The 12,740-nt window shown below is 43.6% G+C and overlaps 1 protein-coding gene across 33 annotated transcripts in view; it reads right to left on the reverse strand.

The window, feature by feature from the left end:
• The window catches only part of Kcnma1 (potassium calcium-activated channel subfamily M alpha 1), a 675,048-nt gene that overhangs the window by 85,204 nt on the left and 577,104 nt on the right, over positions 1 to 12,740 (reverse strand). For 29 of the 33 annotated variants that reach the window (XM_090346647.1, XM_090346640.1, XM_090346639.1 and 26 more), the window contains one exon: positions 233 to 326. In XM_090346647.1, coding sequence (XP_090202773.1) covers positions 233 to 326 — 94 coding nt within the window. Of the gene's footprint in view, positions 1 to 232; positions 327 to 4,903; positions 4,991 to 12,740 lie in introns of all 33 variants that reach the window. The other 4 variants (XM_090346654.1, XM_090346653.1, XM_090346652.1 and 1 more) reach the window with 1 other exon arrangement.

The raw sequence follows: 12,740 nt of genomic DNA on the forward strand, positions 1-12,740 counted from the left end.
TCAAACAGCTTTTCAAACTGTTTTTCATGACAGAATTTTTTCAGCTCTATCATTAAGTGCTGACAAGCTGACAGAATAAATACTCCAGCCTTTAAGAAGCCATAGCACGAACTCGCTCCCCTCCCCCATGGTTGCCCACAAAGTGGGAGAATCTGGAGGCCAGGCAGGCCTGGGAGAAGAGACAGGAGAGGGGACCCACCAAGAGTGTGTGAGGGGGGGAGGGCTTACTTACCTCATCAGCTTCGGAGAGGAGTTTGGTGAGTTCCTCATGCCCCCGTTGCGTTGTTTTTTTTTGGGTGACAGTGTCGATGGCTGCTCGTCTTCAACTGGAAATATAGGTAGCTCATGAGATTATGAACAGTTTGAGGGTAGACTGAAATACAGGCAAGATAGCATAGTCACACACTCAAGGCTCAGTCACTCACTAGAAATTCAGGGCTGTCTTTTTGGACCCAGTGACAAAGACCAAATGCATTAGTGAAAGAAGGCCGGCTCGAGAAAGTTGAAGCAAAACACATCTTTAAGCTCTAGCACTTGAGCATGCAACTTGAAACACACTAAAACAGTTCATAAATGCCCTGAACTAAGATAGAAAATGACAGAAACAACAACAAAGGAAAAGAAACCGTGATTTATCCGCATACAAAAATATAGACATGTGTGTGAAACAGTTGGTGGTTATTCTTCACAGTTCATTTTGGTCACTTTGCTTTGCTGGGTTAATCAAGGCATCTCCTCATACCCAACGTTAGATGTAAAGTTGTATTGGAAAGCATCCGCTGCTTCTCCTGAGGAAGCAGCTTGTGAGGTTCCTAATCCCTGAACACTACAGATAGAGCTCTGATGCTAGGAAAAGTATTCCAGGCCTCAAGACACAATGTTTCAGTCCGTCAGGACTCAGAACATTGGCACAGGTGGGCTCAATACTCCCCAGCCCAGCTCTTACCTTCTAGCACTTAGAGTGCAGGCATGGGGGGGGTGGCTATGCAAATGAATGGACTCCTGGTCAACTCAGAAAGACAGGAGGCCCAGCCAGATGTGAGGTGTATTTGCCATTGTATGGAATCCCTGATGAAGGATGGTAGGCAGGGATGAAGGGCCAGCAGAGGAGACTGGAAACCAAAGCTGTTTTTCTAAATACCTCAACCACACAGACTGTGAAGCAGTGTGACGCTTCACTCACAACACAGCCACTACCACGTTGCCCCAAGACACCTACTAACAAGCTTTGTAGCGGTATAAGCTGGCACCATACTTCTTTTTAAGAGTGCTGCTTGATAATTTGCAAGATGCACAACCCCACACACACCTCCCACCACCCCACAATCTGTCACCCGAGGGCCTCAGCTGCAAAATTCTAGCTCTGCTCTTCCCAGATCCCACAATCCAGGCTAAAGCTGTAATGTCAAGAAGGAAAAATCAGATCCTTCAATTCTTAGGATAGGTTGACTAGGAGGAAACAACTCTGAAACTCAGAATGCACGGAGGTCACTTTCAATCTAAGAGGAGAAATATTAGAAGTAGAGCAAAAGCAACATCAGAAGAAGCTCAAGGTACACAGATTAATAGCACAGGAGTCTTCAGATAACAGGAGGAAAGAACCATTCCAACTATTTAGTATTTCCCAGAATGACACATCCCACAGCATGCATCATACATTGCTTTCGTGAAAACCTTAAATAAACTGAGTAGGTTATGATCCATGGTTCTGAAGGGACCGTCCTACCGTAACCACACTCCACACTCCACGCTTCACAGAAGCATGCTTTTTCCACACCCTGGTTCTACTGTCCATATGGGATTGCCTCATGCTAGCCAGCACAGGAAAAGAGAACTAGGATGTGGTGTGGGGAAACAAGTAAGACAAACAGCAGGAGAACTAAAAGTAAGAAAGCCTCCACCAAGGCTTGCTCCTCCTTCCTTTCACCACCTGCTCCCCCCACTCCTGCCCAGCCGAGAGGGGGCACAGGCTGTGACCAGATCAGTCACGGAGGGTTCCAGGCAAGGCCTGGGCTGCTGTGAAGATTTCGCATCTTATCAGAAATAAGTAACCATGGCAAATCACACGGAGACTAAACAGCACTTAAAAGATTAAAGGAAATAAATACAAGCCACATAAATGGTATTGAAAAAAATCACTTAGAGGTGATATGCATCTCTCAGCAAGCAAACAGGCACTCTGAGCTTGACCTGAATTCATCTTCCTTTCACAAGATAGGGGACCGTGTGTCCAAGACAGTAATAGGGTAAGAGTGGAGTGAGTATGTTTGTATGTGTGCATATGTGTGTGAGAGAGAGAAAAAAGAGAGAAATGAAAAAGGAGGAGAAAAGAGAGAGAGGGAAAGAAGATAGGAGGAAGGAAGATAGGAGCAAAGAAAACTACATGGTGTAGCCTTACCCTTTCTCTTCCTATTAAGGTCATCTTTTCATAAAGACCACATGCTAGAAGACTTGTGTGCATGCGCGTGTGTGCGTGCGTGCGTGCGTGCATGTGTGTGTGTGTGTGTGTGTGTGTGTGTGTGTCTGAGCACACATGTACATGCGCATGAGTGGGGCAATTAAGGGTATTAAGGGTGCAAGTTCTGTTCTCTTTTATACCAGGCTTCTCCAGGTTACCATGCAAGAGACATAGACTTCTTTTCTGGGCCCCAGCTGTCTTCAAGGTGACTCGATGTCACTCGGGTGGTGTTTGGCAGTACTATCCATCTGTGCTGGGGAAGACCCAGGCAGAAAGCACCTTGCTCTGGGTCCCTGCTGGGATTCCTTCACTTAACTTGTGCTTCCCCATTGTACTGCACTGATAAGGGATCGTGGTCTTTGGTTGAGAGCCAGTTGTCCTCGTGCCCTGTCACTAGCTGTTTGCTGGCATGGGGAGAGCTTTGCATGGGAGAGCTGGTGAGTTCACATTCTTCAGCCAGCTCCAGACAGACGCTTCATGGTGACAGGAAACGTATGCCTCCTTTAGGGCAAGGAAATTATGGATTTCCATCGCAACTCACAGAGATCATTCATCATAATCATACTGTATTTTAACTGAGTTTGTTCTCGTCCACAAAACCATGTTCAAAGCATTCCTCCTGCACTCAGGGCCTGGAATCCTGCTCCCCGAAGAGATCTGAGCATAGGTGAATGTTTTGGGATAGAGGCCATGACACATGGCCTGCATCTCACAAGAGAGGCAAGGGACAACTTCTTTGTCATAAGTAGGACATAAAACATATTTAATTATTCTCCTTTTTATGGATTCCTATCAATCCGTGCACATTTAAAGAAAGCACATTTAAAGAAAAACTTTTAGTTCAGCCATAAAATATAATTTTCATTTCATGGCTTCTGTGACTCCATGAGAGGAATGACAAAGTGGAATTAAAAAGGGAGACTTAAATTTAACTCATGTTCATGAAAGGCAAATGTGTTGAAGTAACAGGATCTACCTCATGACAATGCACATTTACAAGCTTATATTTAACCTATTTGGGGCTAAGTGTGATACACTTCTCTCTTTCTCTCTAACATTTCCACTTGTCCATGGGAGGAGGGAGTCACAGGAAGAGGGAAGCCTTCAAAGAAACTTGACTTACCAGCTCTTTTAAAACACAAACAAGTTCAGGAATCTAATGCAGAATTTTTATGGGAGCTGAACTCTCCCCAGTCTCCAAGTAACTCATAAAATTCAAGGGCTTGTTATTGTACATCCCTAAGCATAACACTTAATGTTCTGTTGTAACTTCCCCACGCTCCCTTGTCTAATCGGCACTGAATCTAACAGTTTTACAGTTGGTGAAGACTAAGGCGCTAGAAAAATGTCAGGCAAGTCTAATGAGGCTTCGGATCCCCTGGTTTGCTCGAGAGTTTAATTTAAAGTTACAATGATGTTTTAACATGTTTGCTTAGACTTGACTAAAGAGGATTCATTATTTCAATGACATAACCTCCAGACAATGTTCTGGGAATTGATTTAAGATGGGGTGGTAATTCCAACAGCCTTAATGCCGAGTTGAACATCTGTAACAACATTTCATTTGACTTTTCATCAGAATTCCTTTCGCAAGCAAGAGCAAAGGCAGCATCTTCCAGAAACACTGTCCAGAGATCTGGCCTGACTTCAAAACGATCACGTATTTTACTAGATTATTTTTTTAAGAAAATCTCTTCCTTTATCTGCCTTGCCAAGTCACAAACATTGTGTCAGGGTTCACCCAGGCCTCTTTTTATGGAGCTTTGAAACAACAGGGGACAAGGACTGTGGCTATTTGCTTTTCCAAGTGTGCCTGTGATGGAATCCTCAACTCCAGCCTGGGGTACATCCCCCTTCCTGTCCCCTCCACCCCACTAAGATTAATAGCAATAAAGACCTTTGAGACTTCAAGGTGAGTTTGTTGGCTGGAGTAAAACAAAACAAAAAAAGTTCAAAAAAATGTTCAAAGCAAACAAACTCAAAAAAGTAATAAAAGGCAAACAAGCTATTAACATGAACCAACCAGCTATCTCCATTACGTTATTAATCACTGCATCTGGAGAAACTTACATCTGTACACACTTAGCAGATCATTAGTAATGTCATATTCACACTGGAACTGCTCAGCGTTCAGACTCATGCAAAGTGGTTTGAACACAAAGGCATCTAGCTAACAGGGCTTCTGATTACTGTCTGGAGCAAGTTGAAAGTTTGAGAAGGGGTCATTTTCACGGTTATTTATTGGGTTTGTTTAATGTTGTTGTTTTAGCTTCTTTTTTATTTCAGTTTGGTATTTTGCTGCCCAACCCGCTAAACACATGCGGAAATCTATGGTAGTAGAGCTCTCTTCTCCCCCTGCATTTAGCCATGTTAAGATGAAACACTGAGGGGCACAAGGCAATTATTGTTAAATTATTGAGATGAGTTTCTCAGCCACTTCTTCACCTGGCTCCGTCACAAGCCGAGAAATGGGAGTTGCATTCCTGGACTCAAATGGGTCTTTGTGATAGCGTGATCTAGCTTCAGCCTTGACTGCCAAGCAATGAGAAAAGAAAATGGAAATTAATCCTTAGGAAAATTCTCATTAAAAAAAAAGAAAGAAAGTGAAAAAGAAAAAAAAAAGAACTCCCAGACCAATTTTCACATCAAATCGAATCATAGCTTTGGATGAAAAATGGAGTTCTCTCCCTCAACGTTGAATTACAGGGTTTTTGTTTTGATTTTCCTTCTCTTTTACACCGATGACTTTTTGGAACACTTTTTTTTTTTTTTTTGCTACACCATTGTCCTTGATGTCAGGGGGGAAGATACCTGTGAAAATTCAGAAGTCATTCTCCTTTCTGCAGTAATTCTCCCCAAATATACCGAGTGCCTCTCCTCTCTGACAACATAGAGAAAACGCAGCCTAGTTGCAGGCCCAGACCTATTATCTCCTGAAAACTACTAAAAGGGATCTTACCGAATAATCGCTATATTTCAAGTTGTTATGTCTTGGTGTTAAGCTATTGCTTTTCATCTCAGGGTGCCGGCCTGCTCAGCCCCTCGCTTAAGATCTTGCTGCTTAGCTTACAAGGAATGCCTGGCTCTGCCAGTCCCTCAGAGAGGGTGATGAGTGGAAGGAGGGGAATGGCTCAGTGGTAGAGCTTGGATTCCATCTTCACACCTCTTTGGGGGAGGGCAGGAGGGAGCAAGAAGAAAAGTAAGAGTGATGTGTCATGTCTCTTTGCCTCTTCAGTGACATGGGGGGAAAGTGGGCATGTGTGGAGTAGGTTCAGGATACTAATTCTGCTTCACTAAATTTGGGGGCAAAGCGCAAGGGTGCAGTGGCTGGGATAGAGATCTACCAGCAGGTTTCCTGTCTTCTGTGTGCTTATTAAACTTTTCCCCAAGAGAAATCATAGGTATAGCAGTAACACCACCACTTTGCAATACATGATTCGCTGAGGACAAAATGTCCCTGGCTGACCTGGGTTTTCCTCTCACATTTCTGCTCAGCTTCCACCAGAAAGTCGAGGTTTCACGGTACAGCCACAAGGAGGTGCTGTGAGAGTGGGAGTGTGCGCTGCTGCATCCTTGGCAGAGGAATATGCCTCTCGGGCTGTCAATCATTGTGAACCATCAGAGATCTGGCTGCCCATCACACAGATGGAACTGCTGAGAGGATATAAAACATCCTACAGGTAATTATGGAAAATTAACAACAGCAACCCACACTGGGTAAATTACCCATACTGTGAGTTGGGTGTCATGTGATTCCATATTATACGTGTAATGACTATTTCTGTTTGTGGACAGGGGCAAGGAGAAGCTTACATCAAAGTACAGGAGACCTGAAGTGATGGAAATCTTTGGAATGACAGTTTCTGCTTCTAACAATCTTGGGAAACTATACATCCACAAGAATGCTTTGCTGCAACCTCAACAGAACCAACCTACAAATGTGTTTTTGAAAGATTCTAGAAGACAATGACAGATGGGTGATGAAAAGACGAGCACTGCCACCCCTCAAAAACAGCCCCACACCAAGTTCTTGGTGGCTCACATCTGTAATTCTAGCTGAGATGTTTGGATCATCATTCGGAGCCAGCCCAGGCAGGCAAGTCCATGAGGCTCTTATCTCCAGTTAACCACCAGAGAGCTGGCAGTAGAGCTATGCCGAGTAGTAGAGGGCTAGCCTTGAGTTAAAAAACAAAAACAAAAAAGAACCTAAGGAATCAGGCCCTGAGTTCAAGTCCCAAAAGCTGCACAAGAAGAAAACAAAGCAGTACCCCATTAATCACAACACCTCAAATATCTAAAACTCTACAAAATGGAATGGTCATATTTTCACATATACACATTATTGGGCAGAAAAAAGAAACAATTTACTACCTGTACTATCTGTACTTGAGAAATATTTGTTTGAAACACCCAGAGAGTATAGGTTTTAAAAACATGCCACCTGTCATTCTTTATAAGGAAGATGTATTTAATGAGGAAAATGAGGATAAATGTAATGAAGAAAGGACTTGTAGTGGCCTTTCTTGTACAACCAGGGTGGGCAGAAGGAAGGCCATGGTGTGCTAATGCAGCAAGAAAGGGCGACCTGTTCATGCTTCCCCATCTTTGGCTTTTGTGATGCTCACAGGAGAATGGAGAGTGAGACTTTAAGGAAGCACAGTTTATGTAGAAGTTAATCACAGGGTATGTCTCTGGCTCAATTCAGTGCCTGGGAAACCTGAATTGTTTAAGTGTTGAGTTTAAAAACACAGAGTAATGAAAGAATTCATCTCCTATAAGGGAGAAAAAGAGAAATAATATGTAAATACATTAACAGAACTCACATAACCTGGAGTGCAACCTTCTGTGCATAAATACTGCAGGCCTAATGCATCCTTTAGAATGAAACAGGGGAGATGTAATGTAACAAGGGCAACCATGCATTCGCACCGCAATATTCAACTACAGCCTTTGGTCTTATATGTGTCCTGGTAGAATTCCAACATTCATCAAAGGTCCCTGTATGTAGAACCTCAGTTTGGTAGGCATCTTCATGAATGAATGAATGAACGAAGGAACAAACAAACGAATGAACAAACGAACAAAAGAACAAACAAACAAAATAAACTGGACCTGTTCTAACTCCTAGCCAATACTGCCGGGATTGACAAGAAAGGCCTTTTCGGAAATGTGGTTGCCTTTGATTTTTCCCTTTCCTTCATCCTTTCCTTCCTTCCTTTTCCCCTCCCTCCTTCTTTTCCCTTCTCTTCCTTCCCTCCCTCCATCCTGCCTTCCATTCTTCCCAAAGTTCACTAGACTTTGGCTTCTTAGGGATGAAACAATTCTTAGGGATAGGAATTGTACAAATTGAAATGAGAAAGTCAAGAGCATCTGAAGTTCAAACAATATAGTTTGAAGACTGGAAAGTAAGAGGTTAGGGAAGGTAATTTTATCCAGCTCCAAACAGTTGGATACGAATAGACCTTTCGAGGCTGGGAGTTTGGCTTAGTGAGTTTGGCCTAGTGGTAGAGTGCCTGCCTAGCATGCACAAGACCCGGGTTCGATTCTGCGGTACCACCTACGTTGAAAAAGCCAGCAGTGGTGCGGTGGATCAGGGTAGAATTCTAGCCTTGAGGAAAGCCCAAGGACAGTGCTCAGGCCCTGAGCTCAAGCCCAGTACTGGCTAAATAAAAATAACCCTTTCCCTAATTTTCTTTCTTTCCTTCCCTATTCTACTCCAACTGTTAAAGCCTTTTAGTTCAAGGATGGACACACCCCTGCAATATCCCTAGCATGCACAGTACATGATTGTGAAGGATGCTGAAGTATAAGTGGAATTTGTACATCTCTGCCTCCAGCAGCTGCCTTCTTCCTGCTTTTCTCCTAGTCAGCAGATGCAACTTGTAGTCTACTACTTGATTTTGTGTAGCCCATGCGCTAGGCTAGCTTTATATGATTGGGGGTAAAGATCTAAGAAGAATAATATTTCCTAGCACATTCAAGTGCTAAGAGAACCAGATGGATTGCACATAGTGGTACAGGACTGTGATAGTTTGAGACCAGCTCAGGCAACTGTTAATGAGGACCCATCTCAACTAATAAGCCACAGGTAGTGGCATGCATTTATGATCTCAGCTATGTGTAAGATGCAAGTAAGAGGATGGTAGTCCAATCTAGCCAAGCAAGAAACAGAAGACCAAACTGAGAAATAAGTAAGTTATTAAGAGGTAGGGGGGCTGGAGTGCAGGTCTCAAGTGGTAGAACACTTGCCTAGCAAACACAGGGCCCAGGATAAAACATTAGTTCTGAGAAGGAGAGAGAAGAAGGAAGGATGGAAGGAAGGAAGGAAGGAAGGAAGGAAGGAAGGAAGGAAGGAAGGAAGGAACGAAGGAAGGAAGGAAGGAGAGGAAGGAAGGAAGGAGAGGAGAGGAGAGGAAGGAAGGAAGGAAGGAGAGGAAGGAAGGAAGGAAGGAGGAAGGGAGGGAGGGAGACAATGGATGGGAGGATGGAGGGAAGGACAGAGGAAGGGAGGAAGACAGAAAGGAAGGAAGCAAAGGAGGGAAGGGGAAGGAGGGAGGAAAGGAGGAAACTGCAGGAAGACAAGAGTACTCTAGGCAAGTGGATAACTGTATGTGATCACATCACAGCTGCTCTCCCTCTCTGCCATCCCTAGGAAGCTGGGGGAAGCCATAGAGCTGAGCTGTTCCCTTGCTGACCCCTCAGAGAGAAACCTTAGATTATTTCACTTCGTTCTTCCAGGCACCCTAAAGGACAGTGTCTGTCACTGCCTACCACCTGCCAGATAGAACTTTGTACAGAATCTACTTGGAGCGTGCAGATCTAGGGATTTGGGGGCCCCCGTAAATGACCCTACCAGTGAGCCTGCTACAAGAGGCCTGCCCGATCCCTCAGGTGTGAGGACTGGAGTCAGGTGGTTTTCACATGGTCTGACTGCAGCTACCTTAGAGTCTTCCACGCAGTGCTTGGAGAATCAAGGCAAGACACATCTTCCGTGAGTCATTCCCTGCTGCTGTCAGTGTGCTCTGCTGGTCCACCTTGCCAGCGCCCCCCGTACAAGACAACAGATTAACCATTAGACTAGATATGCTGAAAATATACAGCTTCAACCTTTCCCCGGCTCGCTCACAGCGATATATAGATGATTATTTTTACCGTCAGCTGCCGCATAGATTTAAAACCCTGCACAATCACTCCTGAATTCATCTGCCCCTTGTCAAACTGGCGAGGCTGTAGTTGGAGGATACCGGGCCTGGCAGCTTCACTGGGAATCCAGAATGGTCCAGACGGCTGCTGTCTCTTTGTTAACAGGAAGCCAAACTGATGAGTTTGTAATGCATTTCTCATCAAAGGTAGTTTCAGAAAATAAAATAAAATAAAATGTGCCCATCCGTTCGGCTAGAATTTCATACAGGCCAGATTATGGGGCTCAATCAGGACATGTGTTATTTTCTTAAAGGAACAGACAAAACCCTATCCAGCCCATTAAAACAGCTGAATTATATATTTATGAATATATAATTTATCCTTGTCTCCCCCCACTCACCCTTTTCCTGGTGGAGCCTTAATAAAATCATTCATTGGAGATTACAAAGCAATAGTGTTTAACAGATCAGAGCACCAAGCTAACACTTAGTTGTTTTTTAAATTAATGCTGATCTTTTTGAGCTGTGTGTCTAAAATGATCATTGGGAATTAAAGGATTGTGGATTTTTTTTTTCAATCCAGACATTTAACAAAGGTGAAACAGACCGTAATGGAATTTATGGAGCCTGCAAAAGAACTTCTTTTCTATTGTGGTTTATTATCACAAAGATTAGGATTTGCTGCGGTAAAATCAGGTCCCTCTGAAATGTATCAAGAGAAAAATGCTTGCAAGATGTCACAGGCAGTCCTGGCCCACAGCTGCTCCTTCTCTCTGTCCTTTCTGTCTTCAGAAAGGACCAGACTCAGTGTTCCCATCCTAACATTAATGCCACTATTAATTATGTTGTCATTTGAAATGATGACATTTTTTTTCATGGATCTATTTTCTGTTTTAGAAATACAGTATTTTTTTAACCTTGGGAGATAAGGACCATTCTGGACTGTGATTTTACACTACAAACTGCCTGTCTGAAGAGTTCTTAGATGTTTCTGAAGTATTTCTTACATATTATGTAAGTCTCATTTCAAAGATGCTCCTGGACACATTATCTCGGCTTACCCTTTGAAATTTCCAACCCAAGCAAGTGCTCCCACACCTAATACCAATTCTATCATGTTCCTGGCCCTGTCAGTCTCAGAGGTGCTGTTTCTACCACCCCAACAGAACTGAACAAGGTGATTATGAAACACAAATTACTTCTTTGGATCACTTCACGCTGTTTGCATGAGATTGTTAGGGAAAGCCCTGGCCACCGGGCTTCCTCCTGGATTTACACACTGTCAGCTATCCAGAGGGGTGGAGAAAAGATCACACTGCCTGCAGAACCAGAGCTTTGCCACCTGCCCAGGGTGAGAAACAGAAACCAGGGATGGGGTCAGGTCTCTGCTCCAGGGCTTTCTCTCAACCTCTTATCAAATTCTCCTGGTTCACACAATGGCTGCTTTACAGTTTCACTTGGGGAGGGGCAGTTTTTATTTGTTTCTATGTTTTGACTCAAATCTTCCTTTCTGCTACTGTTTTTATTTACCTGCTCTCCCCCACCCAAGAGTTTAAACAGGGCAGGAAATGTCAATCATACTTTCATTTCCGTTTTCACTTTATAATTTTAAAAATGAATGCATGCCCCAAAGGATTTGGCAATGGGAAAACCAGTCTACAATATAACTGCAGAGTTGTAAAAATGTTTTGAGTCATAAGATGTACAGATAAGGGTTATTATTATTATTACTACTACCTTTATTATTATGGTCTCATCTGTAAGTACTTTATCTGCCATTGAGCCCGGGGTGTCAAGAGACCCTCAGAATTCTAGTATGTATTCCAGATGCTAACCCTGATTCTTGCCCTGAAACTCTGATAAAGGTAAATGCATGGATCCTTAGTGCCAGCCAGGTGCCCTGTGAAGAATGTGCTGCCAGAACACTTTAGAAATACAGTATGTTTTTAACCTTGGGAGGTAAGGACCAGTCTGGATTGTGATTTTGCTCTAAACACAGCATTTAGTGTATTTCTTAAGGACATAGTCACCTTCTAAAGATGCTCTTGAACTGTAAAATCATTATCTGCTTCTACTATAATTTATCATGAGACACTTCCCATGCAGCATCTTAAAATGCTAGTGTGTGGTGGGCCCCTTCCTGCTCTGCTCAGTGAGAGAACAAGGCATACTGAAGCAAAATAACAGCAGGGCTGGATGGGGCTGGATGCTACACAAAGCTACCCTCATGTACGACAGCCTAGATCTGCTGGTTGGAACCCAGTTCATTAGCCACCAGAGCTGTGCCCATCCTAGCCGTGTAAGGCTTTGAGCTCCTGCAATCAGGCCACCGGCCCTGGTCATAGCTCTGACCCATGTTAGAACCCTGATTTATTCAATACCTTGATGTTCAAAGATCTGTTGCCATCCCTGCTGGACAAATGAAGATCAAACATTTCAGAGATTGCCTGGGATTCAATGTAACAACCACAGGCTCTAGGGTGACAGCCAAGGGACAAAATTGTTGTCACCTGCCATGGATTTGCTCTGCCCAGCCTCATCTTGTGTGTCTACAGAGTTCAGGGGATGGGAAGACAACAATCTTTAAGTCAAGAGCTGGCCCATAAAAACATAAATGTCTAACTTCTATTTGAAAGTCTTGTAGGAAAATGATTCCCCCTTCTAGGAAGGTGCTCTGTCAGTGTCAAGAGGCTGGCATGTGCCAGCTCATGAAACACCCTTTCCACCTACTGTGCCCCAGTCATTTAGTAGCTACTCATCTTCGTGGACATTTCTGTAAGTCTACCATCTCTAAGACAAGAATTTCAAAGAATGGACCAGTCATCTATTGGACATCATCTCATACCAAGAGGCAAGGTGTTAAACACAATGGCTATGGAACCCCATGGCTGGGACAAATCTAGGTGTCTGGCTGAGTGACAAGATTCCATTGTCTCACAAACAAAACAGGAATGATCCAAACACCTGACTCATAAAGGTCATCCTGGGAATGGACCAGAAACAAAAAATACTAAAAAGAGTTTAGCAAGCTCTTCCTAAACAGCATACAGCATTATTTCCTTGCCTTGGAAGAGGCCAAGGACTTGGAGCTTTCTGCTAGAGCCCTTGCCCACATGGCAAACTTCTATTTTTTCCTAGCA

Source organism: Megascapheus bottae, chromosome 15 (assembly GCF_031878675.1).
Source record: "Megascapheus bottae isolate mThoBot1 chromosome 15, mThoBot2.hap1, whole genome shotgun sequence".
Taxonomy (NCBI): domain Eukaryota; kingdom Metazoa; phylum Chordata; class Mammalia; order Rodentia; family Geomyidae; genus Megascapheus; species Megascapheus bottae.